At 38.3% G+C, this 27,855-nt stretch overlaps 3 protein-coding genes across 6 annotated transcripts; all 3 read right to left on the bottom strand.

Annotated features, from left to right (window-relative positions):
- Positions 1–179: 179 nt before the first annotated feature.
- On the bottom strand, positions 180–13,853 carry colq (collagen-like tail subunit (single strand of homotrimer) of asymmetric acetylcholinesterase). 3 transcript variants are annotated; one of them, XM_077575869.1, is made up of 17 exons: positions 13,704–13,853; positions 13,000–13,109; positions 12,654–12,734; positions 8,174–8,218; positions 7,968–7,994; positions 7,190–7,261; positions 6,957–7,019; positions 6,448–6,474; positions 6,326–6,370; positions 6,213–6,248; positions 6,043–6,123; positions 4,838–4,934; positions 4,411–4,547; positions 2,460–2,579; positions 2,207–2,348; positions 1,160–1,262; positions 180–1,071 (listed from the first exon to the last, which is right to left on the bottom strand). In XM_077575869.1, the coding sequence occupies exons 1-17, from the start codon at positions 13,810–13,812 to the stop codon at positions 1,002–1,004; spliced, it is 1,365 nt and encodes a 454-aa protein (XP_077431995.1). In that variant the 5' UTR covers positions 13,813–13,853; the 3' UTR covers positions 180–1,001. The 3 variants fall into 3 exon arrangements, with proteins under 3 accessions (XP_077431995.1, XP_077431996.1, XP_077431998.1); XM_077575870.1 differs by having other exon boundaries at positions 2,207–2,333; XM_077575872.1 differs by lacking the exons at positions 13,000–13,109; positions 13,704–13,853 and having other exon boundaries at positions 7,968–8,073; positions 12,654–12,713.
- A 1,901-nt stretch (positions 13,854–15,754) lies between these two features.
- Positions 15,755–22,183, bottom strand: hacl1 (2-hydroxyacyl-CoA lyase 1). The gene is made up of 17 exons (XM_077575868.1): positions 22,028–22,183; positions 21,387–21,491; positions 21,278–21,318; positions 21,119–21,199; positions 20,876–20,948; positions 20,725–20,802; positions 20,345–20,439; positions 20,153–20,265; positions 19,952–20,087; positions 19,485–19,590; positions 18,716–18,799; positions 18,503–18,604; positions 17,972–18,126; positions 17,551–17,709; positions 17,358–17,465; positions 17,068–17,254; positions 15,755–15,890 (listed from the first exon to the last, which is right to left on the bottom strand). Exons 1-17 carry the CDS (start codon positions 22,076–22,078, stop codon positions 15,858–15,860), a joined length of 1,707 nt encoding a protein of 568 aa, XP_077431994.1. The 5' UTR covers positions 22,079–22,183; the 3' UTR covers positions 15,755–15,857.
- A 277-nt stretch (positions 22,184–22,460) lies between these two features.
- ubxn11 (UBX domain protein 11) lies at positions 22,461–27,811 on the bottom strand. Of its 2 annotated transcripts, XM_077575944.1 has the most exons (14): positions 27,650–27,811; positions 27,417–27,439; positions 27,238–27,330; positions 26,661–26,761; positions 26,536–26,587; positions 25,750–25,826; positions 25,602–25,686; positions 25,324–25,535; positions 24,271–24,348; positions 24,073–24,196; positions 23,893–23,996; positions 23,740–23,813; positions 23,223–23,372; positions 22,461–23,142 (listed from the first exon to the last, which is right to left on the bottom strand). In XM_077575944.1, the coding sequence occupies exons 1-14, from the start codon at positions 27,718–27,720 to the stop codon at positions 22,992–22,994; spliced, it is 1,395 nt and encodes a 464-aa protein (XP_077432070.1). In that variant the 5' UTR covers positions 27,721–27,811; the 3' UTR covers positions 22,461–22,991. The 2 variants fall into 2 exon arrangements, with proteins under 2 accessions (XP_077432070.1, XP_077432071.1); XM_077575945.1 differs by lacking the exons at positions 25,602–25,686; positions 25,750–25,826.
- Between the last annotated feature and the right edge of the window lie 44 nt (positions 27,812–27,855).

The raw sequence follows: 27,855 nt of genomic DNA, 5'->3' as shown, positions 1-27,855 counted from the left end.
TTCAACCTGTTGCCATTCATTCAACAAAATAGCTTTACAGAACCAGATTTCATTCCAAGTCAATTTGCACCATCTTTGTTTGGTGGTCTGCCGTGATATTTTTCTACTTTAAAATATGTGCCATGGCTCAATAAAGGTAGCGAAAATGTTTTTTTTCCTCCCCCAATATTATGATGATATATTTTCTATACATTTTATTCTTGCAATTGTTTTTTTTTGTACTGACATGTGTTTGGCTCCCAAAACGAACAGGTGATCACTAGACACGGTGGTCTTTTTTTCTTTTTTTTCTCTTTCCTGTGTGCCTCTACAACCCAAAACGGATGCCACCTGCTTGTCCCTGAGAGTTGTTCTTGGACATGTGACCAAATGTGTGTAGCGAAGCGCCACCTGTGTCGCGCCCATGCGGTGTCTTTAACAGTCTGGTTGGAAAAAAAACGTACTGATTGGACTCCCTGCTTATGCTAATGTGAGGTTAAGAGTACAAAGTGGAAACCAGTAAGAGGTCAAGTGATTACATGCTTGATGAAGGCCAGCCTCATGCGAATGCTGCTGCACCGGCACAATACCTGAGGCCTCGGCCCAGCTCTGGAGCTCTACAGTTTTTTTGGTGTGTTTTTCTTCCGATAATAACGGGGTAAAGATTATGAAGCCCCCTGGCGGAGTCTCTCAGCACGGCCGGCTGGCACGCATCTGTTGCCCTCACAGGCGGATTTGTGTCCATTGAGGCGTGATGAGGAAGCCGGGCCTAAATCCGGCTGGTTAAGACCGGAGCGCAGCTGGTCTTGCTGTTTCCGTGTGGGTGAAAAGTTTCCCCTCCGCATAAATAGCGACGCTCCGAGGGATTCAATGCGGCGGCAGCGCTCGGGAGTTATCTACAGTATTCAGTTCTTCTGCTGCGTCTTCCTTCCCTCTTTTTGTTCTTTTGTTTGGCATGAAAAGTATATTCCGAGTTTGTGTCCCACGTAAAAAGGATCCGGACGCAACGTCCAGCTTTGCGCTCAGGTGAAGTACTTGCAGTTTGTGGAATCGATGGCGCAGTTGGGCGCGCACTTCAGGTGACCGTATGACCTGCGAATAATAGAGGACACGCCCATAAGAACGTGCAGGAGGAGTTTTTTTTGTTTTGTTTCGTTGTCGTGCAGTGAGCCACGCTTACCCCGGCAGGTATGAATGACACGTCTGGAAGCCAAAATCTTTCCCGTCACATTCCTCAGCGCCCTCACGGCGATATCCATCACCGCAGAAGGCGTGTTTACACTCTGGAGAAAGGACAACATGAAGTTGCAGATTCACTTCACTGTATTTAGTCATACCAACTACATCAGTGGTTCTTAGCCTGGGTTCAAACAAACCCCAGGGCAAAAAAAACAAAGAGGTCGGATGAATATGTGCAATATGGATTTACGTGTATAACGGAACGTATGGTGTTCCACAGGGTTCAATTGTGGGGCCTCTGTTTTTTTCATTGTATCTGCTGCTCCTGCGTTCTTAGGAAAACAGTGGTGGTTCGAGTTCATTTTAAATGCCTGCTACAACTAAAGGTACATTTATTTGGAGCATAAAAAAAAAGTTATAATCAAAAACATTAGAAATAGTGCTGGGTATCGATTCTAATTTCCTCAATCGATTTGATTCGCAAGAGTTCAATTTGATTTTTCCTGATTCGATTCTACTCACTTCACTTCAATCCGAGATTGACTTCAATTCTAAAATATCAAGGACATGATAAAAACTCCACAAACATTACATTTTGCGGAGGCAGTAATTGGTTAAATCATTTAGTTTATTAATGAAAGTAACATGTATTATAACCACTTAAGTGTTAACCAAACAGCATGGATGAGATGATTTTTTCTTTAATAATCCTGATTCAATAATCGTAAGCATAAATAAAAAAGATTCGGAATTGTCTTAAAGTGCAATAAGTCGGGCCTTTGATAAATGTAAGAAAATACTTTTAAATTCATGTGAACGGTAAATTTCAAGAAAGCAGTAAAATTCTATTTTCTTATGAATTCATGGGAAAAAAGATTAAAATAATCAATTCATGGTAACAGGCTCAAAAAGGAAAATCAATATCGATGATTCGATTTTTTAAAACCGAGCCCTAATTAGAAATAAATAAACATATAGACCTTATATATCCTTGCATTTTGACTTCCTCCAAATCACCGCATACTTCCATGTATTAAAGCCAACTCACTGACGCAGCCGTCAGTGACGACTTTGTTCCGGTCGTCGCATTCCTCGCCGCCTTCGCGCTGCACGATGCCGTCGCCGCAGTAACCGTCGTCATCGGGCGGGTTCTCCATCGACTGGAACGCTGTCATCTGGAACGGGAAAGTCTTTTACAGAGTTTAAGAGACTTGAGCGACAAATGGAAAAGACGCTTGTGGAATATTATTTGACAAAAAAATGAAAGCTCGATGGTGGAGATGTTGGAGCAGGAGCAATACCTGAACTGGAAACCAGCCGTCGGTGTCTTTGAAATAGAGAGACCTCTGATCTTTGCGGAATGCAAAAGCGTTCTCTGTCTGAAGACGCTCCAGCTCCTCCTCGTTGCTCACCACAAAGATCTGAATGAAAAAGGCATGTGGAGAGAACTATATATAAATAATGGAAAATGTATATCTGTATGGTAGGGGTGTCAGGCGATTTTTTTTTAAAATTGTAATTAACTCATTCACTGCCATCGACGGCTATAGACGTCAAAAATTCATTTGAACTATTTCTATTAGTTTAACATTTTCCCCACTTTTGTTAACAAGAGTATGACTACCTAGAATTTTTTTTATTGTATTAGAACAGATATCAAATTTGTGATTAATCGGGAGTTAACGTAGTTAATCGCAGTCATGCGATTAACTACGATTAAAAATTTTAATCGCCTAATACCCCTAATTTTTAATAATCTTTTCTTTAAAAAAAAAAAATAAATTAAAGAAAAGATTATTAAAAATTAGGGGCAACAGGTGATTAAAATTTATAATCGTAATTAATCGCATGACTGCACTAGTTAACTCAAGATTAATCACAAATTTTATATCTGTTCTAAATGTACAAAAAATTCTAGGCTTTCATACTCTTGTTAACAAAAATGGATTTAAAAAAAAAATCGAATTCAGATCAAATTAATTTTTGACATCTATTGCTGTCTATGGCAGAGAATAAGTTAATCGCATGACTTCAATAGTTAACTCCCGATTAATCGCACATTTTATATCTGTTCTAAGTTTTCATAATTTTGTTAACATAAAAGTGGAGAGAAAAATTTAACTAATAGAAATATGGCTGCATCTTTTAGTCATTGATACAGTAATTTCATAATAATCGATCAAATTGAGTTAAAATTAAAAAGATGTACTGTACTGTACAAAACAAGTGTAATGTTGATTTGTGTTGAGGTAATTTCTCTGCCACTAGATGGCATCATTTTATTTGTAAGACGTGGGTGACAGCTCAGTGCATTTTTCTTTTCACATTAAGAGCTATCTAATCTTTCACGAAGTAACTTGTGAAATTATTCTGCACATTTCTAAAATTGTAAAATACAACTTCTCCACAAATACTGTATATGCATTATTATTATTTAATTCATTACTGCTAAATTTTGACGTGGATGTGCCTGCTGCGTTGCGACTGGAATTCCCTCAATACAGGCTTTCCAAGTAAGGGGCGGTCCTTAATCGCACGTCACAAAAATTAGAGGCATTAAAGGAATGTTAAATTAACTCAAAATTAACACACTAATTTTGACACCCCTATTGTATATTATTTCCTACATAGTAAACAATGACACTGCCAACATTCATTCAATTGTGATATCTTGACTAGCAAAACAATCTCATGGCAAAACGTGGTTTAAAAAAAACATTTACTTCAAAAACTCTTTGTATGTGAAATTATGGAATAGAAGAAAATATTAATATTCATAGAAAAGTAGCATATTACTGTAACACTTTCTGCTCTGAATTAGTGATGAAGATAAACATTTTACAGGGATATTTATAGGAAAAATTATTAATATGACATAATTTATTTAACCATGTTTAAAAAAAAACTCATTGTGACTTACAATCTCTTTTGCAAGACATAAACAATCAGTGGTGGGGATATACACATGAAGTCCACAGACACATTTAAGTCTGTCGGTATCAGTTACTTTTCAGCACAAGAACCTTTTTTTAAATATGCCATCTTGCACGTGTCTGCGAAATTACCAACACCTGGTCTAACCTGCCTCTGCGCAGATTTAGGCAGCACTCTACGCCACGTGACAAAAACAGAACTCCTATCAATCAATTGATATACAAATCAATTATCAAGCCCATTCCAAATGTAGTTTTTAAGCACTACACACACAAAAAAACACATTTTTTGAGTGCAAAATTTTTTTTTTCCTCTCACCGCAGGTACTTTGAGATTTTGTGGCTTCCCTCTGGAGTGATAATCTTCTAATAGAGACCTGCTGAGAGAGCTGCAGCTACACTGTCCAGGCTGCCCGGGTGGCCCGCGGGCACCTTTGGTTCCAACCCTGTGAAGTCCTGAACACAACGGCAAAAGATTTGTGACTTGCCCTGTGAATTATCTAACGAATACAAAATGTGAACAAGAAATGTAACAGAAGCCTCTTCCAGCCCTGTGACGTCATGACGCAAGCATTTTGCCTCACCTCAGGAGATTAGATTTCTCCTCACTAAATAAACGCTTACGCCAGTCTTTGCTGCCTTCTGCTGAGCGGGCGCTTGGCTGCACCCGGTGCCACAGCGGAGAGCAGGCCAGAGTCAGACGCATTGTGTCACTTTGCACCGGCATGCAAAATCAAAGCCGTCACCTGTTACAGGAGGACCGGGAGGACCAGGAAGTCCGGGAGATCCCTGTGGACCTGCAGGTCCGCTTGGACCGCCGCTGCCTGAGTCTCCTTTCACTCCCTGCAACACGAGCCCAAAATACTAAACATGCTTCACAGCGCTAACTCTTTTAGCATTGGTGCTAATCAGGGTTATTATACTTTTGGAATTTATCGTTTTTATGTCGTTTCGAGTTTTGTCAATGTAGTTTTAATTAGTTTTTAGGGCGGCTCTGTTAGTTTTGATTAGTTTTAGATATTTCAAAAATGCTTAGTTTTAGTATTTGTTTTCGTTTAAAAAAAAAAGTTGTGTATTGCGTGCAAACTTTTAAAAACACCGTGGTAAAATGAAAAAAGTCACACACTTCTATACGACACACTTTCAAATGTCCATATTGTGGTTATTATTAAAAATAAATATACTTAAAATCACATTTAAAATCAACCCCAAATCAAATAACTCATTCACTCCTTGCCATTTTCACTGAAGCAACCCCCTTCGCTCCTGGCTGTTTTACTGGATTTTGACTGATTTTGCAAGGCCCACAGAATATTGTGTTTGATTGCTATAAAAACATGGAACCTACCAAAAGAAAGATTAAAGTTTTCATTCACCAGGAAAAAAAGTATATTTCTTTCAGTTTCCATTTTTTAGCAATTAGCATTAAAATATATCTTAAGTTTTATAAATGTAAAATATAGTTTCAGTCAGTTTTCGTTTTTTAAAAAACAATTTTTGTTTTTATTTTTATTTTGTTAAAAATGTTTTTTTTAATTTTACTTGTACTTATTTCGTTAGTTGTCATGAACTAAAATAGCCTTAGTGCTAATGTGATTGTGTGATAATCGCGTATTACTTACTTCTGCTTTGCACTGGCAACTTTGTGGCAGTCATAAAACAATTTGTTTAGCTTTTTTGAGAACGTTTTCATTTCTGCCATGTTGCACTATTGTGCTTATATTTCTATCACATAAAATTCACAGTAGGTTTGAGCTCTGCAAAAATGTTTATTTTACTTTTTTAATGTTAAAAGTCCTCATTCTTACTACTCTTTTTGTTTGTTAGATTTCAAATACTAATTATGTTGTTGAATAGGTAAAACATCAAAATAAATTTTCTTATATGCAGTTTTACATTTATTATTTTGAAATTATACTGTAATATTTTTTTTTATTGCTAGCCACATCACCTGTTTTCCCCGCTTGCCTGGTCGACCAGTAGGTCCTCTGTTTCCTGAAACGCCGGGTTCTCCTTTTGGACCCATTTCACCCTGTACAAAAATAAAACAAAATACATTACAACACAATTAATAATTTGCATAAAAAAAAAAAAAGGTTGTCTGAAAAATATGGAGCTCACTTTCTGTCCCAGCATTCCAGGGAAACCCATTGTCCCCTGAAAATATGAAAGTACAATATAAAACACTCCGCATCAAATGTGTCCGAATACATCAATGCCGGTTATGTACCCACTTTGTCACCTTTGGAGCCTCTCTCACCATGTTCCCCTCGTGAACCCTGATGAAGCAAACATACTGTAGGTCCATCCTAAAACCCTTCCACTGTCATTCATCATAATGGCGGGGCTCACCTACCTTTTCGCCTTTATACCCAGGTAAACCCTGAAATACAAAAAAAGTATTATTACGTGCATGTTTGAGAATTGTAAATATTAACTCATTCACTGCCATTGACGGCTATTGACGTCAAAAATTAATTTGAACAATTTCTATTAGTTTTTTTTTCCACTTTTGCTAACAAGAGTATGAAAACCTAGAATTTTTTTATTGTACATTTAGAACAGATATAAAATTTATGATTAATCGAGGAGTTAACTATTGAAGTCATGTGATTAATTACAATTCAAAATTAGCAGCGTCGGGCAATTAAAATCGTAATTAATTGCATGACTTCAAGAGTTAACTCACGATTAATCACAAATTTTATATCTGTTCTAAATGTACAATAAAAAAAATTCTAGGTTTTCATACTCTTGTTAACAAAAGTGGAAAAAAACTGTTAAACTAATAGAAATAGTTCAAATGAATTTTTGACGTTTATAACCGTCAATGGCAGTGAATGAGTTAATGTATGGACCACTTACCCTGGGTCCAATTGGTCCTCTCCCACCAGGTAAACCCATTAGGCCGGGATCACCTTTCTCTCCCTGGCCATAGTAAAATAATAATAGGGAGAGAGAAAAATGGCTTGATTTAAATAAATAGGGCATACATTTCCCCATAACTGATCACATAAATTGCTATATTTGAGAAATATATAGAATTTCTTCCTGTCATCAGCATACAATATCTACATAAAGAGATCTGACTTACTCACTTTGGGCCCACTTGGTCCTGGCCATCCAACTGGTCCCTGTTTTCCGGGAAGTCCAGGGGGACCAGTCCGGCCCTGATGGAGGGGGAAGGACATGATTTTTAACAAACCAACATCTTATCAAGCCTGTTCTGCTTATAAACCGGGACATTTATGAGGAGTAAAAGCTAATAATTCAAGCTGTGAGATGAAATACAAGTAAAATAAAACGTCAGCGCTAGTAAGTATTTGCTGCAAAGGCTGTCAGTCTGTTTGCAACAGTATTTATCCGACATGTGCAGGAGTACACGCAGGGGAGGACTGACTTTAACGAGCGCTGTCACTTTGCCCTATTTAATTAAATGATAGCCTGTGTATAGAACAGGAGCCGGTGCTTGTGGGAAATAAAATGATTTATGACCTGGCTCCGAGCACTAAGCTAAATTGCACTGCAGTGCTGCAAAAGCTGCTCGCTCAGGCCGCCCGCCGTTGAATCTCTCCCACTGGCCCACAGAAAGCCATCGGTGGGAATTTTTACTCCCACCAAACACCTGAGCTGCCACACACACGTGCCCTTCACTTGGTGTCATGTTACAGTGACACGCGGTCCGGAATGCTTTTGAGTGGTCGACTTTGCGGTCCCCCCCCCCCGTACGTGAGCTCAGCATCTTTTGCAATCGTCCCTTGCATGTCTCCTGTCAAGGTTGCGCTTGCTCACAAAGCCTCCAACTGACATTGAATCTCATGTTTTTGTGCAAATCCATTTAGCGCAGAATAACTGGTGATTAATGGAGACGCTCACCTTTTGTCCAGGTCTTCCGATTTCTCCCTGACAACAGGATGCGAAGGAGGGACAAGGACAGACGCCGTTAATGCATTTCCAAACTAGCATCTGTCAGCATCTTGGGCTGCAGGCCAAGACAAATTGAGCTCACAAAAATAATGAGCAGATCTGATCATGTATCTTGAGTGGTATGATATGAATGTCATTGAGAAAAATGTCTTTACCTTTTCTCCCTTGGATCCTGCAATACCTGGTAATCCCGGTGGACCCTGTAAAACATTAAATACAAAACCCTGTCAAAAGAAACGGTAATCCTCCTCTATTTGCTGTGAAGAGCAAAAAAAACGTTGACGCCTCCCCCAAAAATCTTTATAATAAATACAATCTGAAATATGATGTTAAAAAAGTTTAAAATCATTTCAAACTCAATTTACATTTTTTAAATATAAAACTGTTCATTTTTTTTCTTCATTATTTCACAAGCTCCCCTAAAGTTCTCTAGTTACACCCAGGGTGTGAGGTGTATATTATTTAGACAATATGACAAAATTAGTTATAGACGGTATTTTTTTTTGTCAAGGCCAATACCGATTATTAGTAAAAAAAGAAAAAAAAAAGTACTTTTTCGTTTATTTTAAACATATAAAGATTTGACAACTTTGTTTAAAAAATATAACAAAAATTGCAGAGAGCTTCCAGGGTCACCAGCATGTGTAAAGTTAATTAAAAACTAAGCAATCGTTCCCTAAAGTTTTCTATTGTAAATAAAGTTCTCCAAAACGTCAAAAATAATTTCTTAATTCTACATTATTATTATTTTTATTTGAAAAATAAAAAATGTAGGGAGTTTCCAGTGTCAGCATCACTTTATATAAAGTGGAAATTTAAATAAATCCATAAATGAAAAGTAACTAATTCGTTTTTTTTGTCAGGGTTTGTAAAAGGTTCCAAACAGTGGCGCGCACCAATGTTAATTTTGTCAACAAAAACTAAACAAAAATATTTTCGTCAATACACATTTTTCACCGGACTAAAACTAGACTAGACTAAAACCTTCATTAATAAAAAATAACTAGGACTAAATCAATATGTATTTTCGTCGACTAATAAAGACGAGACGAAAATGTACTTCACTTAATAAAAAGTGGACTAAAATCTATGGACATTTTAGTTCATGAACAAAAACGGACAAAAATTATATGATTTTGTAAAATCTTGTCTCTGCTAATCTGTCATGTGACACATCTCCTTTCAAATCTGCAGCTAGCTAGCTAGCGAGTAAAACATGCACAAACACATGGGACACACAGGAGGTGGTTTCACAGGGCAAGATTTAAAAAAAAATGTTTTTATAGTAACGTAACATTAATCCAACTGCAACATTTCAACAATAATGTTAAACCGACCGCTAACTAATGCTAGCTAACTTACTTGCTCGTAGCATGGAGCCATAGTAGCCACTCTAATTGTGTGACAAGTTGTTTTGCATTAAAAAAAAAAAAAAGAGAGAAATGTTTATATGAAATTGTTTTACATCTGAAACGTTCAACATAATCTTATGGCGAGAAAAAAATACAGGGGTTAAATGATTGTCCGGAATAAAACTAGACTAAACAGTTGACAGTTTTTGTTGACTAAAACTCGAAGAATAAAATTATGTTTTCTTGGACTAAAATAAAGACTAAAATGCTCGATTTATAGTCAACTAAAACTGAGACTAAATTAAAAAAATGGCGGATAACTTCCAAAAGGTCTTTGCACACAGTGAAAAACTGAATAGGTTTAAAATGTCTTTGAGACAACGAATCCTGATGAAAACCTTGAATTCGCTACGTTCGCAAGCATTCACCGCTCAGTGAGATACCAGCTTTATCGGCCTTCAGATTCGTAAAAAGGCCGATTGCCAATATTTGTCAAAATGCCAAATATCAGCACCGATAATCGGCCTGGCTGCTAATTGGTTTATCCCTAGACAAAATATCCCTACTCTCCCCAGTGTAAAAAGTCTGCATGTGGAAATGCGAGCAGCAATTTTAATTAAGGGTTGAGTGGCAACTATTGACTGAAAACGTGTCTGCTGCAGCCCTGATGCTGCTGCGGCAGCCCAGGGTGGTCAACCGCAGCACAACCTTTCATAATAAATGAATCATGTCAGGAGAATCAGGAGAAAAATCGGTCTTAATAAGCTTCCGTTACCCATGTGGTCACATGACCCCCGCCCTTAGGTTGGTAATCCCCAGAATGTACGCAAGCCAGTCTGCCTTTCCAGGCAGACAACTCTTCATCGAGTTTCAAAAAATGACAAGAGGTGCACTGCGGGCCACCAGTGGAAAAAGGCTATTTATGTCTGTGGCTAAATGCAGAGCGTTAATGGGCTGCTGTGTTCCATGCATGAGAGAGTCCCCCTCCTGTCTCCTCAGCAGGATTTCTCAAATTGGAGACCTCAATAATATATCACCTGTTCTATCCTAAACCTTGTTTTAAATCATATTTGGCAACATTTGGAAAATCTCCAAAAAAAGAAGTTCAGTCAACCTTACCTTTGACACAAAATGCACCTTGCATTTTCCATTACACCCCAATTTACAATGTAGACCAGCTAAAAGCAGGTCTAAGTTGTGGCGTAGCTGATCAAATCGCAGGCAGAAAGATTCTGAGCTCTGGGGACGTGTTTGATGGATGTCATCACATTTCATTCGGAAGTATAGCGTGTGTCAATGGTTGTGAATCACTGAAGAAATCAATTCATTATCGTCACACACGGACATACAATTGAAGGTGGAAGGCGGTTTCCAAGTGCCCGTTCCAAAGCGGCCAACTTTACATCATCCGCAAATGGAGATCTTGCAGTTCCTTTTAAATGTACTTTTCCAGCACCTCTCCTGCACTCATTTACGATACGATACGATACGATACGATACGATGCGATACGATATACTTTTATTTTCCCCGTGGGGAACTTTTTCCTGGACTCCGTCCAGCTGCAGTTTACAGTAAAGAGAAAACAACAGAATAGAAAGAGATAAAATTAAAATTAAATAAATTTAATTTATTAATAATAATAATCAATAAATTTAAAAGGGAATGAGTGGAAACAAGTGTGTTCCCTCCCACAACGGCGCACAACGAGGCAAACGCCCCTCTCTACCTGCGTCTATCTACGAAAATACCAAAAGGAAGAAAACTCCACCCATGCACACAGTTAAAACTGTGTTAGACTTGCACTGGGCACAAAAATAGAGCCCATGATCTTAACCAGTGATTCCCTCGGGTGTGCGTGTGAAATTATTCCAGCTACATTTAAAAAAAATATATTTATCTACTAAGAATAATGTATCATTGTTAACCATCTATATCAGTAACATAGTGACCGGCATTAGGCACATAATTAACCTGTGTATCTACTTTTTGTGACACATTTATGTGGAGGTGAGCTTTTTTCTGAGCCTTGGCTCAATAAAGGTTGGGAAAATTTAAAAAACAGGGGTCAGCCAACTTTACTGTCAAAAGAGCCATTTTAGGCCAAATAACAACAACAAAATGTCTGGAGCCACAAAACATTTGAACATTGTGTGAACAAAAGTGTGTTGTTAGTGTTAGTCTAATGTACTTAGGGCCCAATAGCTAATTAGAGATGCACCAGAACACAGAAATATGCTTCCAATTCATTTTCTTCTACGGTTTTGTAATTTTTTATACTTCCTTTTTCATACATAGACTTTAGAATTTCTGACATTTTTGGCAATTTTATGGACATATAGTAATTTTCTGCCTCTTTTCTTCCCCTTTGAACATTTTTTTCTGCCTTTTTGCTATCAATTATCTGACATGTTGGCAATTTTCTTGACATTTTATTGTTATTTAAATGTTCTGCCTTTTGTTTTTGGACATTTTATAGTTACTTTTTGAATGTTTTCTTTTGTTTTCTTTAATTGAATTAATTCTCTGACATTTTTGGGCAATTTCATGGACATTTTATGGTAATTTTCTGCTTTTCCTCTTCTTTTTTAGACATTTTATGGTTACTTTTTGGATATATTTGGGCAAGTTTAAAAACTTATCTTTTTTTCTGACAATTAAAAAAATTGGACATTTTTAAAAAAATATTTAATTATCTATTTGTTTTATATGTAAATAATATTTTATCTGAAAAATAAAAATAAATATTTAAAAAATATATTAATTAACTCATTCACTGCCATTGACGGCTATAAACGTCAAAAATTCATTTGAACTATTTAGATTAGTTTAACATTTTTCCCCCACTTTTGTTAACAAGAGTATGAAAACCTAGAAAAAAATGTCTTGTACATTTAGAACAGATGGACATTCTGTGATTAATCGTGAGTTAACTATTGAAGTCATGCAACTAATTACAATTAAAAAAATAATAATCACCCGACGCCCCTAATTTTTAATAATCTTTTCTTTTTTTCCAAGAATTTTTTTTTCTAGGTTTTCATATTCTTGTTAACAAAAGTGGGAAAAATTGTTTAACTAATAGAAATAGTTCAAATGAAAGTTTTACGTTTATAAACGTCAGTGGCAGTGAATGAGTTAATACTAATTTTTGGGAGAGATCCATAAGGAGTCACTACAACTACTACATGTGGCTCCAGAGTCATTGAGTCTTCAAAGTCTCAGTAAAAACGTGCCGTCTTTGTCAAGTCTTAATACAAAATGTGACATTTTGCAAGCTCTTACCTGAGGTCCAGGGAGGCCAATGGGTCCAGGAGGGCCACGGGCACAGGAGGAACCTTTACCTTCAGATGGAGACTCACTATCCTGATGGAAGAAAATTCCAAAATAATCTGTATTCAAATCAGCATATTTGACACGTTTAACCGATGCTCATTCAATGATAATGATCCAAAGCATACCACAACGTCTCCCATCTACTGTCTGTATGCATGTATCTATGTATCTACCCATCTCTATTACTCGGAGGTTAAAAGAAAGCATGTGTGTGACACCGATTGGACATGATCCAAGGACACAACATACGTCGGATATTCCACAAAAGGACGGCGGTCACATGACTTGGACTCACATGAGTGTGGCGGCGCCAAAGTGAAGGAGGTGGAGGGAAGAGCGGGGGTGGAGGCGGACTCACTAAACAGCATGGGTTCAACCTCCTCGGCTGCTCCTGGGGAGTGAGCGCTGTGCAAGGGTGGAAGACGTTGAGGAGATGTCACATAAATTGAGGTGGGGATTCATGGGCAACATCTGGTGGCAATCCCGAAGAGGGTCAACCCCAAACAGTTAGCACGCAGGAAACAGGTGCAAACTATCAAATGGTGACACCCGTTCAACAGTTCCTCGTGCAGACATGAGGTACCGCTGCATCGGCTATTTTTAGAGGCATTTCCAGTCCACCTCATGGGCAACAACAACATGACAACAAGAGTAGTTTACAAGGCCACGTAATTAGGTACACACTAACACGCACAATTAATAAGATCCAAAACATGTAGATAACAAACAAGAAACCTTTACAAAGATAATAATGCTCAGTTTTGATTGACATTGATGACTTCATTTACATAATTTTCAGCATAAAAGATTAGATGAATATCTCTGTTGACAGTCAATCAAAAATGAGCCTTATGTTTGTCAAGGCAGGTCTGGAATTTGATTTTTTATTTTTTTTTTCCTTTACATTGCATCTTCATTTTCACCATGCTGATGCTCCGCGGCCCCTTCAACACCTGTGCATGCACATACAAGAGAAACACACAACGACATCAGGCTTACCTGCTGGGAATGAACTAAAGCTGTCCAGGAACGACGACTGGGCCAAGCCATAGTAAAAGCACAGAGTCAGATAGAGTCCATGTGCGAGAGGAGTCATGCTGCCGCTCATAGTTGCCCGACTTTATTGATGAAGCAAAAGCAGCCCTGGCTTACTCTCTGCCTTCCTATCTGCGCTTCACCTCCCCATTCTCCCTCTCCTCTCCGCTCTGCTGTCTTTACGCCCTGGCGAGGGGGGCATGTCCACCAATGCCCATTAAACCTTTCCTCCGCATCCGTGTGCGCTAAAATTACAGGAGGCGGCCTGCCAGCTGCTTATGGGTGCCAATATTAGATCTCTACTACTGCAGGGGGTGCCTTTGTTGTTTCCACTCCCCTCACAAGGGGGGGCTGAACACTGACTCGCTCACAGTTTGCCTTACTACAAGATCTTATGTGCATTAGCACATACTTTCACATTTTATCGTGAGGCTATTTTGATTGCTGTTTTGTTTTTTTCTTAGCCAGCCCCGGAGCAATTGTATCCATTTACTCCAGGACACTTTGGTTTTATTGCCTGTACTGTCCTACAAAATAAATTGTCCGCTTTTCCACTGGGGATCTTTAGAAGAATGTGAGAGCAGTAAATAATTCTGGGAATAGATTCACTCTCTTAATATAAAACCATTCCATGCTTTCTATAGTATAGAGCAGTGGTTCTCAACCTCTTTTTCAGTGATGTAACCCATGTGAAATATTTTTTAAGCCAAGTACCCCCCTAACAAGTAGGGGGGGAAACAGAGCACCATCGTTGTCTGATTTATTAAACTTTGGAAATTCATTTGTACAGTGGTCTCTCGAACTATTTGGAAATCAAATGACAAAAAAAATTTGAAAAAAAATATATAAAATAATAATAATTAACTAAGTTACAAATATAGATTTGTGCACATAAAAATCATTATCGCTATTAAGTGTCCTTCATTGGGAACATAGTAAATATCTGTTCACGAAAAGAAGTAATTAAATTGAAATCAAATTTTCAATGGCATACGACAGTTTGGGCCAAACCATTCTGGTTTGAGGAGACTGAATATAAATGGTATTTTATTAACTTTGATTTTGCTGAAATATTTATATCATTATAATATTTATTTTTTAAATCTTGTGTACTCCCTGGAGTGCCTTCACGTACCCCCATTTGAGAACTACTGATATAAAGTACGCGTGGAAGGAAATAAATGATTGGAAGACAAAAAAGAGATTTCAATGCAAGGAATGGAACTGCAATCATATAAATTAAGATATATTTATAATCAGCCATTTTTACATAAAAAAATAATAAAAGTATACAATACATACTTTTTTGCATTAGTATAAATGTACATCTTTAAATTACCCAATTTTCAGTTAATACAAGGCACCACCTTTATCATTAGTACAGTTGTTCTGTTCAGGGCAGACATTTTGACAAGATAATGCATTAGAATTGTCCAAATATGGGCATATGTCATTATACATAGTGCTTAGTAAATGTATTAGCCTGCTTATTTTGCCTCATGAAAAAAAAATAGATAATAAAAATGTCATTTCTTTAGTTGCTTGTTAATTAAATATCGCAATATTCAACACCCAAATCACATTGTTTTTCCAATATTAATTCATTCATTCATTTATGACTTCAGGTAAGCCGAGAGAGCAGTCTCAAATTCGGGTATAAAAAAAGTGAAGTGCATTTTAAATTCTTCATTCCTGATCAAAATGGTAAAACACAGCTCACGAAAACGTTCGATTCGCACTTTCTAATGTTGGATGGTCTTTTATGTTTATAACAGGCGGTATACTACATTTGTTAAGCACTGCATATATTGATGACATTACATTCGGATGAATAATATTTCATTCTCATGCCACACCAAGGGCTCTAAATTTTTTAAGTAATTCAAAATCAACGATATTTGCAGAAATGATATGAGCCAATTATTATATTAGCCAAATATTAGCCAATTGACACTGATGTAGTGAAGTTACACAAACAAAAGCTAGCACTCAATGCTTGGCAGTCATTGAGAACACCCCCTCCCTTTTCTTACTTAAAAATATTTAAAACCTTCATTAAGAAACAATCATGTTTTAAGTTTCTAGTGGTTGTAATAGCAAAAAAGATTCACTTTCCTTCTATAAGTTGGAACGGGTCAGCCAAGGGAACTCCTGCAAATACAGAAAAACAACCATAAGTTTTTTTTCTCTAAAACTATAGTTGGAATTTGTAAGTTATTCATTGTTGGCTGGGATTCTGACTAACAAACTGACTGCCAGGCATCCATCGTCAAATAAAACGAAGGTCACAACCATGGAGCTTAGTGCCTCAATGGAACCTTCCATCACCTGAATGTATCTATGCCACCACGCACGGAGGGTTGCGTAGATACATTCAACATAAACACAGAGGGCCCCGCTTTCTAATTATAAGGGACCAGAAATAGAGGGGTCAAGTTGATGTGAGGTTGAGGGATTGTGAGTGGAAAGGAGCAGCTCCACAGTGCACTTGTGGACTGGAAGGATTAGCGCTCAGGGACACATTGCAGTCAAATAAACACTGAGCTGCTTATTGGTTTTTAATAATCACCAGCTGGAATGCTGCTGATTTTAATTCCCACTAGCTTCAGAGTTATAGCCTTTGTTTATATTATTTCCTGTTGCTTAGCCATTTATTTCACCTGTTCTCATCTTCAGGTGCCAGAAAATCAGCTCGTAAATAGTTAAAATTGCTTCTGAGGAAGGCGGCAATGGACGGCGAAACTAGTAAAGGTAAATAAACCCTGTTTGTATTAAAAAAAAAAATAAGAGACTGAGCCAATCAGCTCTTTGTGTGCCATTGTGTCCACTCCTCCAAACCCATCATTATTACCTTCACAACAAAGGTAACACTGTTTGTTTTTAAGTAAATATATAATAGGAATGAGACCAATTCAGTAAAATTGGATTCCCCTGGTTGGTTGGAAATTACTGATTGTGCTTTTAATACATTGCACAACAATGCCCCTTCATTCACTATATGGTTACATTAAATTAATTGTCAAACGTGCAGGACCTGAATAAAAAATGTCAACATTAGCCAACAAGAACTAGTAACTTAAGGTATTTTTTTGTGCACATTGAATGGGTTGGGAGATGGGCCAAAGAAAGTGCAATACTTCCTCCTAGAGGACATAAGTGGAATGGCAACTTATTGGACTCCATCCTTCAACTTATTACAAATCTTTTCTGTGTGTGTGTCTTCAGATGATGACATGTCCGTCAAATCCTAGCGGATCTACATAATGTTTTTGTAGGCTATTAAATAATCTCGAACCTCATAGCTGTTCACCTAGCAGAGCTTGTGTACCTGTTGCTTTCTGTCTGAGGAAGGGTCGATGAGCACGTTGAGAAGACTTGGCCTCTCCCAGTCACTCAAGCTAAGCTGCAAGGCGTTACACAGCTCCTCCGCCGTCCTCACCAAGAAACCACGCCCGCCAAATGCTGTCATCACCTGGTCGTAGCGCGCCTCAGGCAGGAGGCTCACAGGAGGCGCTCTGATTATTTAAGGATACAGATAAGGATGAGTAATACAAAAAGCACACATCACAGCAAACAACATTTGATTTGACACAATTTAGACAATGACTTTTGTCTCACATGCTGGCCAAATCCCCCATTTTTGCCATTTCTTTCCACGTCTCAGGGTCCAATCCGCTGTATATACCGTTGTTATTCACAACAATCACGATTATCGGTAGGCTATACCTGTTAAAAAAAATTTTTTTTAAACATTTTTAAAAAAGGGCTACAAATGATATATAGCATCAAGAAAGACAGTAAAGCTGCTTACCTGCACATGGTTTCCACCTCCATGCCGGAAAAGCCAAAGGCGCTGTCGCCTTCCACGCAGACAATCCTTTGACCTTTATTCTCGCTCCTCTGCACAGCAGCTGCAGCAATAGCAAAACCAAGACCCACTCCCATTGTTCCGAAAGTGCCGGCATCCAACCTAAAGGTCATCAGGAGTAACCACAACAGACTAAATAAGTTTGGGCTAAATACTTGATCCACTGTAAAATGTGACATTATTAATGCTATCACTTTCCAACCTCATTATTCATTTATTTCGAGTGCTTTAAACTACTGTGGCTAAATTCATTGCATGATTTAACATACTTGACCAATAAAGAGAATTCTCATTCCGATAATGTCCATAAGTCATTTCCCGCCACTCCAACAACAAGGCTTCCCTTAGATGAAGCTCTGCTTGCCTGTGTCGAGGTAAGTAGTTATTCAACATAGTGCGTCCGATGTCCATGGTGTTGGCGCCCTCGCTGACAACGATGCAGTCACGTGGCAGCAGCTGTGCGATGTGGTGAAACACCGTGTAGTAGTTCATGGGTATTGTTGGCGGAAGAGCGAGCGCCTGTGGAGAATCAGGACAACAAAACTTGCTTCAAATAAATTAGAAAATAAACATGTGGTTCTTGTACGTTACTTTCTTTCAAAAAACATGCTTGTTAGATTAACTGGACACTAAACATATAAGGAGGTGTTCCATTTTAATTATTCTGATAAAAAATGACATTTTATCTTGTTAGATCGATTGGCTCAGTATGAACATGATTAATTAAGATGACAAACAATAATAACGATGAGCTTTTTTTTTTTTGTCTATCATGTTTTGGAAAAGATCTCTGGCAGCCAGTTCAGGTTTGTTTGTGAGGTGAAAAGCAAGCCTGTTTTTATGTGAAGAAGGTTCATTACTTTTTTTTTTTGTTCAAGAAATAGTCAAAACTCACATTTGACATTTTTGCATTATTGGCCATTTTCTCCCTTAGGTTGCTCCACCATTCTGTGTCAGAAGGATACTTCCAGCCATCTTTAATAAGACACTGTCGCAACTGAAGGAGAAAGGAAAATAATACTTGGTAATAATACAAAAACATACAAGATGTTCTTTTGGCGTCTAATATCAGTGAATCCCTTAGATGATAGTTTTGAGTGTTATGCACCTGATTAACGACTGCATTGATATCTCCCAGGAGAGCAACGGCAGGCTTTACATTGTTTCCCATCTCCTCAGGACAAAGGTCAACCTGCACACAGGACACAGTATGACAACAGTAACCACAGAGCCATTAAACACACTACAAGGTGAATATTCCTTCATTTCTCACCTAGACATTTGTGGGTGTGACAATTAATTAACATCCAAAACTAGTATGCCTTGAAATTAAATATGCATTATCACATCACATTTTTTTTTTAAATACAGTTAAGCATTGTTGAATAAAAATAAGAAAAATACACTCAAAGGGAAGTCAACCTTAACCATTTCTTGACATTAAATGTTATATGTGACCTCACTAGTCTAAACATGACATTCTGATTAATATTACATTTGTGGAAAATTAGTTATGCAGCAAAATTCAGCCATATTTATCCAACTAGCGGCCGCCATTTTGCCACTGTCAACTGAAGATGGCATCACAGTTGCTCAGGGCTCAGGCAACGACCAATCACAGCTCACCTGTTTTCTGAAGCTGGGCTGTGATTGGTTGGTACCTGAGAAACTGTGATGTCATTTTCACTCGACAGCAAGTGCCAAAATGACTGCCTTCTGATATTGATTTTTTAAAAACTGCTGGATTTTGCTGCTCATGTTCCACTAGCGCAATATTAACGAAAACACTGTATTTAGACTAGTGGGGCGGGATAGAATCTATTGTTGTCAATCATTTTTAGGGTGTTGACTTCCCCTTTAAGACTTAAATTACCAACCTGGATGATCTTGACATTTGGATCAAATCTAGGCGGCAGACCAAAATGAAGGATCCAGTTGAGACGGGCTCCAAGAAGAAGAACAACATCTGTCTGGAGAAGAGCTCTTCATTTCAACCCGTTGGATTGGAGTTGAGAAAAGATAGCAAACAAAAACAAATCCTTTATTCACCTTCAGAATATTGTTTTCATTTTTAGTATATGAATGAGTTCCAACAAATTTAAAACATGTACTGTAAGAACAAAAATGGTGGCACAAATATCTGTCCATCTTATGAGCGATATACCTTATTAGGATTGGGTGAATATTTACTGTTACTGACCCCAGCATACTGGCCTTCAAGAATTATTTTTGTTGAAGGAAATTAACAGAGATTACAATGAAAACAATTTGACTTTATTAATCTGAATAGCTAATCCCAGCAGAATGTCAGTAAATTTCTGTGAAAGGTATTTTTGCGTTCTACCTTGAGCGTGCAGCCGCCACACACTTGGGGTGATCATCAGGCAGCACCCCCTTCCCCATGGGGGTTGGAAGGAACGGCAATTGGCTCAATTCCACAAAGTCCCTCAGGGCGGCTTCTGCTCGACCGTAGGCTGCACCTGTGGGCCAAAACCAGGAAATAGAGGATCTCTTATTAAGACAGAAAGCAGGTAGTTTATGTTACCTTTGCCAATGATGACCAAAGGTCTTTTAGCTGATTTCAAGACAGCGATGGCCTCCGTCACTGCATCATGGTCGGCCAGACAAACGGGAGGGGGAGGACAACAGTGGACAAATCTGCAGGAGTGACACCGTAAGTTGAATGGGGAAATGCTGTGTTTAGCATCGGATAACAGACAAGAGCAAAATGACAAACCTGACTTTGCTCCGGTCCACTTTGGCATTCACCATATCCCCTGCAATGTCCACATAACAAGCGCCTGGACGCCCATAGATGCTTGTGCGAACAGCCTTTGTAAAGCCAAAAAATATCAATAGTCGCATTTCAAGACTTGGGGATTCACCTATTCACAGACTTTCTATTTATGTTTTTTGTGCTCAAGTGCCATTTTGTGTTAGGCTCGTTTAGCGATTGGAAACCTTTTTGAGGAGGCATTAATTACCCACAGATATTTTGCTATTCGAGCCACGGCTCTGTCCACTGATCGCGGGGGAACAAATTATCAAATTACTGAAAAGTCTGTTCACCTCTGTTCAATATCAATTTAAGACGCTCAAATAAAGATGACGGGTCACCTTCTCAATCACGGAAGGGATGGCTTCCAGACTGCTGGGCCTTGCAGAGAATTTGCTATACAGTCGACATGCTTCCACCTAAAAAAAAAGAAAAAAGAATTCAAGCAGAGGCAAACACCTTTAGCTATATGCTCATGCACATGTTTATTACCTGCGGAAACTCTTGAAAGGCCCCTGCTGTCTCCTGGCTTCTATCTGATGATCCCCCGATAACAACCACTGGCCTGCATGTGACAAAACAAAATACATTTCAAAATGCTACTTCACAATGTACAGAGAACCCCTGCCATTTAGTGACACATAAATTCAATTTGTGGCAGTTTGGTTCCTATTTGAGGGGCATTACTGACAGACTTAAAAAAATGTATAAATATATATATATATATATTCATACCAGCAGTTCATGTTAGAGTTGGCCATTCCGCCCAGAGCATGAATAAGTCCAGGTCCTGACACCACCAGACAGGCACCTGGTCTAGGTGGAGAGAACTATCCGGAATCAAGCTGACACACTAGTAGCATTTATATTTATATCTAACATCACAAGTCTTACCTCCCTGTGAGGTATCCAACAGCAGATGCAGCATAACAGGCCTAATATGTAAGATTGGATCAAACACAAGAACTCATAAAAACGGAGCAGAATATTTAGAGCAGCTTACCGCTTGTTCATTGCGCATGCCAATATATTTGATCCCTGCAGCTTGAGCAGCCATGGCTACTTCCATGATAGGAACACCGACAATGCCAAACATGTATTCCACTTTCTGTAAAGACATTTGTACATGTATTAAGAAACTTTAAGATTACTAGCAGGGTCATATCTATCCAGTGTCACATATTAACAGAGATCCTGAGGGGAGTAGGGAATGTTGTTCTCTGCCCTTGGGACATCTACTTTCTTGTACTGTGTTAATTTCAAAAGTCCAATTTGAAGTTCATCCAAAATTGTTTTCATCGTCTTTATTTTCTAACCATCACCATGCAAATGTATCCACTGCAAAATATTTTTCTTTGGCTTTGTGTGTGTGCGCGCATTTTATGTCTCCTGATATATGTCTCGTCTAAAAAAGCTGTAAATGTCCACCGTCCGCGATTATACTGCACTAACTTGCACTATAACTCTAGCTTGACATAGTGAACTTTGACACGCATATATATCTCCATACGCATAGTCCCAACAAAAAGTTTGCTTAAAACAAACATTGATCGTTACAAATGAACAAACGTCCTCCAAAGTGTAAGAACGCAACTACACCGTCATATAATTAAAGGTACGTTACCACAATAGTTTTCAACAAACCTGATTCATAAGAGACTCAGCAATGAGCTCAGCTCCTGTCACTTCATCCATGGTTGTCCAGAAACCAAAACCTCCACCAAATGTTCAGTGTAATCTTTATCGCCCAACTAGTGGCAGTCAACGAACTATGCAACCCTGTACTTACTAGTTGGTCATAACAGGTTACAATATCTATTTTACTAACTTCCGGGTTTTTAGCCAATGAGACGAGATTAGCTGTTTACGTCATTGGCAACGCCAAAGAGCGCATTCGACAACACTCGAAAATAAATCCACGTGGAACACTCATTCATAAATTAGAGTAAGGCGCGGCTTTTCCTTTTTTATTTATTTATTAAAAATAGAAAAAAATAACATATATACCGAACGCAGATAGCATGTAAACTAAAATGACTGACATTTGTACTGTATATCTACATTGTCAATAGAAACAAATCAACACACGTTTAGATCTTGATTGGTATTTGTCAACTATTTTCACATTTTTCAGTATTAATCAAAACGCTTTATCTAATTGTCATATTAACATTGCAAAAAGTTTAGTTTTTGTCCACGCAAAAACCCCTTAGATAGAAAAGTTTTTGCAGATCTGTCTTTCACAAACTATCATCAGGCAATAACAGGAACAAATGGAAAATAAAAGTACAGTCAGAACAGGGAAGTTAGCATACAAACATAAGAGGATAATCCATGTGCTCATTCAAAATTGACCTTTTTGTCTCCCTCCTCCAACACACCTGATTCAATGATCAGGATTGCTATCAGGTTTCTCCACAGCTTGCTGATGAGCCGATCATTTGAATCAGCTGTGATGGAGGTGGGAGACCTCTAAAACAGGCAGCTCTGCGGCTCTCAAGGACCATGGTTCCCTACCCCTGGTGTTGTGTATCTACATGTAAAGTGTGCACAAATGTCACAGACAAGAGTAAAATGCAACTTTTAAAGAAACAAAAAGTCATCTTATTTAGTTGGATGTTTTATTTGTGTTTTTCCTTCCTCGCAGAAGAAGAGTAACATTGGTCGTGAGCCCACATGACCCGAGCGTTTGGCAGTCATCATGGTAGTGACACTGAGGGTATGCACTGATAATGTCATAGCCAGCCAGGTCATGACCCCTGTAAAGGAATCAATTGCAGCAAACATGAGCGGGCATGTTGATTCTAACATACAGTAGTACCGAAATATTTAAGCTTACCTATGTGTGTCCAGATGTTGCCTGAGGTGGCCGACGGTTTCGGAGAGGCACATTTTCAGTACGTAAGTGCGATCGCCATCCTCTGACTTGACCTTAAGTGTGACGATGTTGCGTGGAGAGGCAGGCCGGTCGGAGGTGATTGTGGGCGTGCTTGAAAAAGTGACAAGATGTCATGTATGATAATTGCAGACTTTGTACAACTATTATGTTTTTTTTTGGGGTTTTTTACATAGCTTTTAAGCTAGACCACATTAGATTGCAAGTTTGTCTCAAGCAAAGTTGGGCATCGAGTGCCGGAGTCCTGCAGGTTTTGCATGTTGCCCTTCTCCAACACAGCTCATTCAAATGATCAGCTCATCAGCAAGCTCTGCAGAAGCCTGATAACAATCCTGTTGATTGGAATCAGCTTGTGTTGGAAGTGAGAAACCTCCAAAGCCTGCAGGACTCCTTCCCTCGGGGACCGAGATTGCCCACCTCTGGTCTAAAGAGTACCAATAAATGATAACCTTGTGACTACCTGTCCTTCATTGCTTGCAGTGCTGGTGTATCAACAGTGATAGCCGAGCAGTTGTTGCGTGTGTCAGATGAGCCCTAGGAAAAAGATGAGCCGGAATTGGGAAATTCTGTACAGGTCACATGATTAATCACCTGTGAATGATGCTGTTCAAACCTGCAAAGTTGTCCGCACAGAGTCCCTGATGTTCATCACTCGACCCGCCTTCACCACCGCTTTTGGCAGCCTGTTCAGGAATTGATTTGTGCTTAATGGCTTAGCTGTGAAACAAACACACACATGATTGGTTATTAATGGATTTCAAACTCTGTGACATTAGATAAGTGCAGGACCAACCAGGACACTGCGAGCCGACTCTGACTGGCGATTCCTCTTTTTTCTCTCGCACAGCATGGCCTTTACCAGGAAATTTATCGCATGGTTCTCTGAGGACAAATTCCTCATGTCGTCTGTCATGGGCCTTTTGTGTGACAAAACACAGAGAAGTTTTCAATTTATGTGTTGAAGTGGAGTGGCAACACGATGGGTACACACCTCAAAAGGCACACCATCTGGAAATCTGCTTTGAAGCTCAGATGGGAAATAGCCTTCCATCAGATCCTGCATGCATTGCTGCAAGGAGACCCAAACATCCCAAAGAGAGCCAGATTGCATGAAAAGGCTACGCAACTTGTTCGAAGTCAACCCAAACAACCCCCCAAAAAACTCTTGGCAATATGTTCTATGCAGTCCCACTTGTTGTCAATTCATTTGAACTATATTAGTTTCACATTTTCTTTGCACTTTTGTTAACAAGAGTATGAAAAACTAGATTTTTTTTGGTGTGCATTTATAACAGATATAAAATTTGTGATTAATTAATTAAAATAAAAATAAAAATTTAATCGTCTGACACTCCAAATTTTTAATAATCTTTTCTTTTCTTTTTTTAATTAGGGGCATTAGGCGATTACAAGTTTTAATTGTAATTAATCACATGACTTCACTAGTTAACTCAAGATTAATCACACATTTTATATCTGTTCTAAATGTACAATAAAAAAAATTCTAGATTTTCATACTCTTGTTAACAAAAGTGGAAACAAATGTGAAACTAATAGTTCAAATTCATTTTTTACGTCTATAGCCGTCAATGGCAGTAAATGAGTTAATATTTCATAAGTGGAATATGAGTTAAGCAGCAAAATCCAGTAGTTTTTATTTATATCATAAGGCGGCCATTTTGCCACTTACTGTTGAGTGAAAATGACAATCAATCACAGCTCACCTGTTTTCTGAAGCTGAGCTGTGATTGGTCGTTGCCTGAAACCTGAGCAACTGGGATGGCATTTTTACTCAACAGCAAGTGGCAAAATGGCCGCTCCCTGAGATGGATTATATATAACGGCTGGATTTTGCTTCATAACTCATATTCTCCAAATGTAGTATTAATCATAATGTCATATTTAGACTAGTAACGTCACATATATTATTGTCAAGAAATGTTTAAGGTTGACTTCCCCTTTAAGAACTGCCTGCAATAGAGTCTGAAAGGCATTTGGAGCTTGGATCAAGTATTATAGCGCCATCTTGTCTTAACAAGCTAACCTGCGTGCTTTTCTCCTGATAGGAGCGGAAAGGTCCGTTGAACATGACAATTCCGTTGCTGTAGAGCTTCAGTTGCACGGGATCGTTTCGAGCCAACTGCGCCCCCGTAGGTGTGGATTGTATGAATGGTTCCCCTGCCAGGATGTTCAGCTCCTTAATGGTCTGTATCACAAGGTCAAAATCCATATGGAAATTCTGCACGACAGAGATCCCTGCAAAGAGGTAGAATACCCAGCATGTTAGCAGCCCTTTTTAGTTGAAAAGTAGGTGGCTTGTACCTGTGACAGAGCTGTTTGATTGCTGTGCTGCATTAGTGAGCTTCCTGTTTCCCACCCAGATCAAACCGTAGTCATTCAGGAAGCTCTGAAGACAGTGACGAATAAATTACTGAATGAATCGTTTGGAAACGTTTTGATAAAAACGCACCTCCATGTCATCCACTTGGTGCTGTAGCTGTTCACACCTTCTTTCAAGATGACTGCAACTTTCAACATGGCCACGCTCTGTCATAAAATATCCGCCACAAATTCAGAGAATTAGGGCTGCACAATATATCGAAAAAATATTGATATTGCGATAGGGGACCATGCAATATGCATATCGCAAAGAGATGCAATAAGTTTGTGCACTCTAAAAACAGTTGGGTCAAAAGTAAACAAATTATTACTCTTTTTAGAGTGATGTGCACCGCCTTCCAACACTCTAAAAAATGTTGGGTCAAAAATAACCCAACATGGGTAAAAAATGGACCGATCCTCTACTTGGGTCAATTTGACCCAACTTTGAGTCAAGAAATGGGTCTTTTAGTGTAAAACAACTCATAAATATTGGTTAGATCCTTTACTTGGTTCCAAATTTTTTTGGGTTGTTGTTGTATAAAACAACCCAGAAAGTTGGGTCAAATTGATCCATAAATAATGGTGGATCGGTAATTTTTTTTTATTATCCATAATTGGGTTACATTTGACCCAACTGTTTTTAGAGTGAATAGTTTAATTATTTAATAATTAATTAGGATTATATTCAGTTTTCTTATTTTGCTGCATGAAAAAAATGTAATTCTTTCATTAGATAATAAAAATGTCATTTCTTTAGATACATGTTAAATATCGCAATAATATCGATATTGCTATATTCAGCAACTATATCGCATGATTTTCCAATATCATGCAGCCCTAGAAAGAATTATTTCATAACATTTTGAGTGATTACCTGATTCTTGCTGAGCTTTCTGTTTCTCCCTCAAAATCAAAATAACATTGTCCTTCCAAAGAATAAAGAGATTGTGTTGTGAGTGACGGGTTCTGTTCTTCATCATAACAAACAAGAGTGATCACCTTGCGCACCATCTCTTCTTTTTGGCTTGTGACCTTCCTCTCAAGCAGGGCCAGTCGCTGCATCATGGAAGACATCAGCTCAAAGTCGCTTGGCACAACACCTGAGTTTTCACGGTATAAGATGGGGGTGGGTTTTTCATACCAGGAAGTACTCTGAAGACTTGTAAAAATACTACACAACGATCAAATAAATCCAACCAGTGTAACGCTCATGACAATGAAATTCTTTGAAACTTGGAGGTTTTTTCCAGTGGCCCGCTGAACTTCAGGTCGAGAAGATTGGAGACTACGATTTTGAAAACTCAGCTCAACTCGTTTACTTTTCTTGAACACATTTTCTCAGTGCTTCTTAATAGGTAGCATACTGTACAATGTTGAATAGGAATAAGAAATTAAAACTTCTCTCTACTTTAACCACTTGATCCCTACAGTATCTCTCAAAAGTTTGCAGTTTGTAATTGTGTATAACTTACTTCACTATATTATACTTAGTGATTCTAAAATTATGTTTGACTCATCAAAATATGCATTATAATCTTTGCAAATACAGTTCTCAGACTTGCACATGTGCCTTTACCTTTCTTAGATGCTTTTAACTTGATAAAGTTAGCATCACTTGGTCGAGTGGGACTGGTCACAGGAGGACTTGGGTCATCCAGAACCTGAGATTCTAATTTAAAGGGTTAAAAAAATAAAAAATAATAAAAGAAAGAAAGATCTGATACATATTGTAGTCTGTTGTGATCTGCAGCTTACCTGTTGGCAGATCTCTTTTGCCCCTGTAGGACAAAAACACTTAAAATCTGTATCCACCATTGATTTTTAGGGTAGGATTTGACCCAAAGTTACTGTGAACACGTTTAATAAATGCAATAGAATACTGTAACAATGTTTATAAAAGCGCTTTAAGGTCACGTGACATATTCCCCCGGAAGTCTCCTGAACGTAATGCTGTATAAATATTTTAGTCAACTTGTGTTACTGCTTACCGTCTATCATTTTCTTCACACTGAAGCGGGATGCGCCTCGTTTTCTTAAGCATCGACAAAGGCGAACTCATGACTGGACTGGAGAATGAGGCTTTCTTGGAGCTTATTTTTAATGTTTGTAGTGTGTTGCCAGTAGCAACACACGAGCCAGCGAGCGAGCTAACCGGAAATGGTTCTGTGCACGCGCCACTATTTCTATGGTTATT

The sequence above is a fragment of the Vanacampus margaritifer genome, chromosome 9 (genome assembly GCF_051991255.1).
Source record: "Vanacampus margaritifer isolate UIUO_Vmar chromosome 9, RoL_Vmar_1.0, whole genome shotgun sequence".
Taxonomy (NCBI): domain Eukaryota; kingdom Metazoa; phylum Chordata; class Actinopteri; order Syngnathiformes; family Syngnathidae; genus Vanacampus; species Vanacampus margaritifer.
This window is presented reverse-complemented; position numbering and strand designations above follow the sequence as displayed.

Excerpts from the sequence above, each read along its gene's own strand:
- ubxn11 (XM_077575944.1), bottom strand. The coding sequence starts at position 27,720 with ATGAGTTCGCCTTTGTCGATGCTTAAGAAAACGAGGCGCATCCCGCTT. Across the intron at positions 27,331-27,416 it reads CAAAAGAGATCTGCCAACAG|AATCTCAGGTTCTGGATGAC; the intron begins GTAAGCTGCAGA and ends CCTTTAAATTAG. Across the intron at positions 23,373-23,739 it reads CTGCAAGCAATGAAGGACAG|CACGCCCACAATCACCTCCG; the intron begins GTAGTCACAAGG and ends CACTTTTTCAAG.
- hacl1 (XM_077575868.1), bottom strand. The coding sequence starts at position 22,078 with ATGGATGAAGTGACAGGAGCTGAGCTCATTGCTGAGTCTCTTATGAAT. Across the intron at positions 21,492-22,027 it reads CTGAGTCTCTTATGAATCAG|AAAGTGGAATACATGTTTGG; the intron begins GTTTGTTGAAAA and ends ATGTCTTTACAG. Across the intron at positions 15,891-17,067 it reads CCTCAGACAGAAAGCAACAG|GAGTTCCCTTGGCTGACCCG; the intron begins GTACACAAGCTC and ends CTGTATTTGCAG.
- colq (XM_077575869.1), bottom strand. The coding sequence starts at position 13,812 with ATGAGCGGCAGCATGACTCCTCTCGCACATGGACTCTATCTGACTCTG. Across the intron at positions 8,219-12,653 it reads TTGGCCTCCCTGGACCTCAG|GGTCCACCGGGATTACCAGG; the intron begins GTAAGAGCTTGC and ends AATGTTTTACAG. Across the intron at positions 1,263-2,206 it reads CGTCACTGACGGCTGCGTCA|AGTGTAAACACGCCTTCTGC; the intron begins GTGAGTTGGCTT and ends TCCTTTCTCCAG.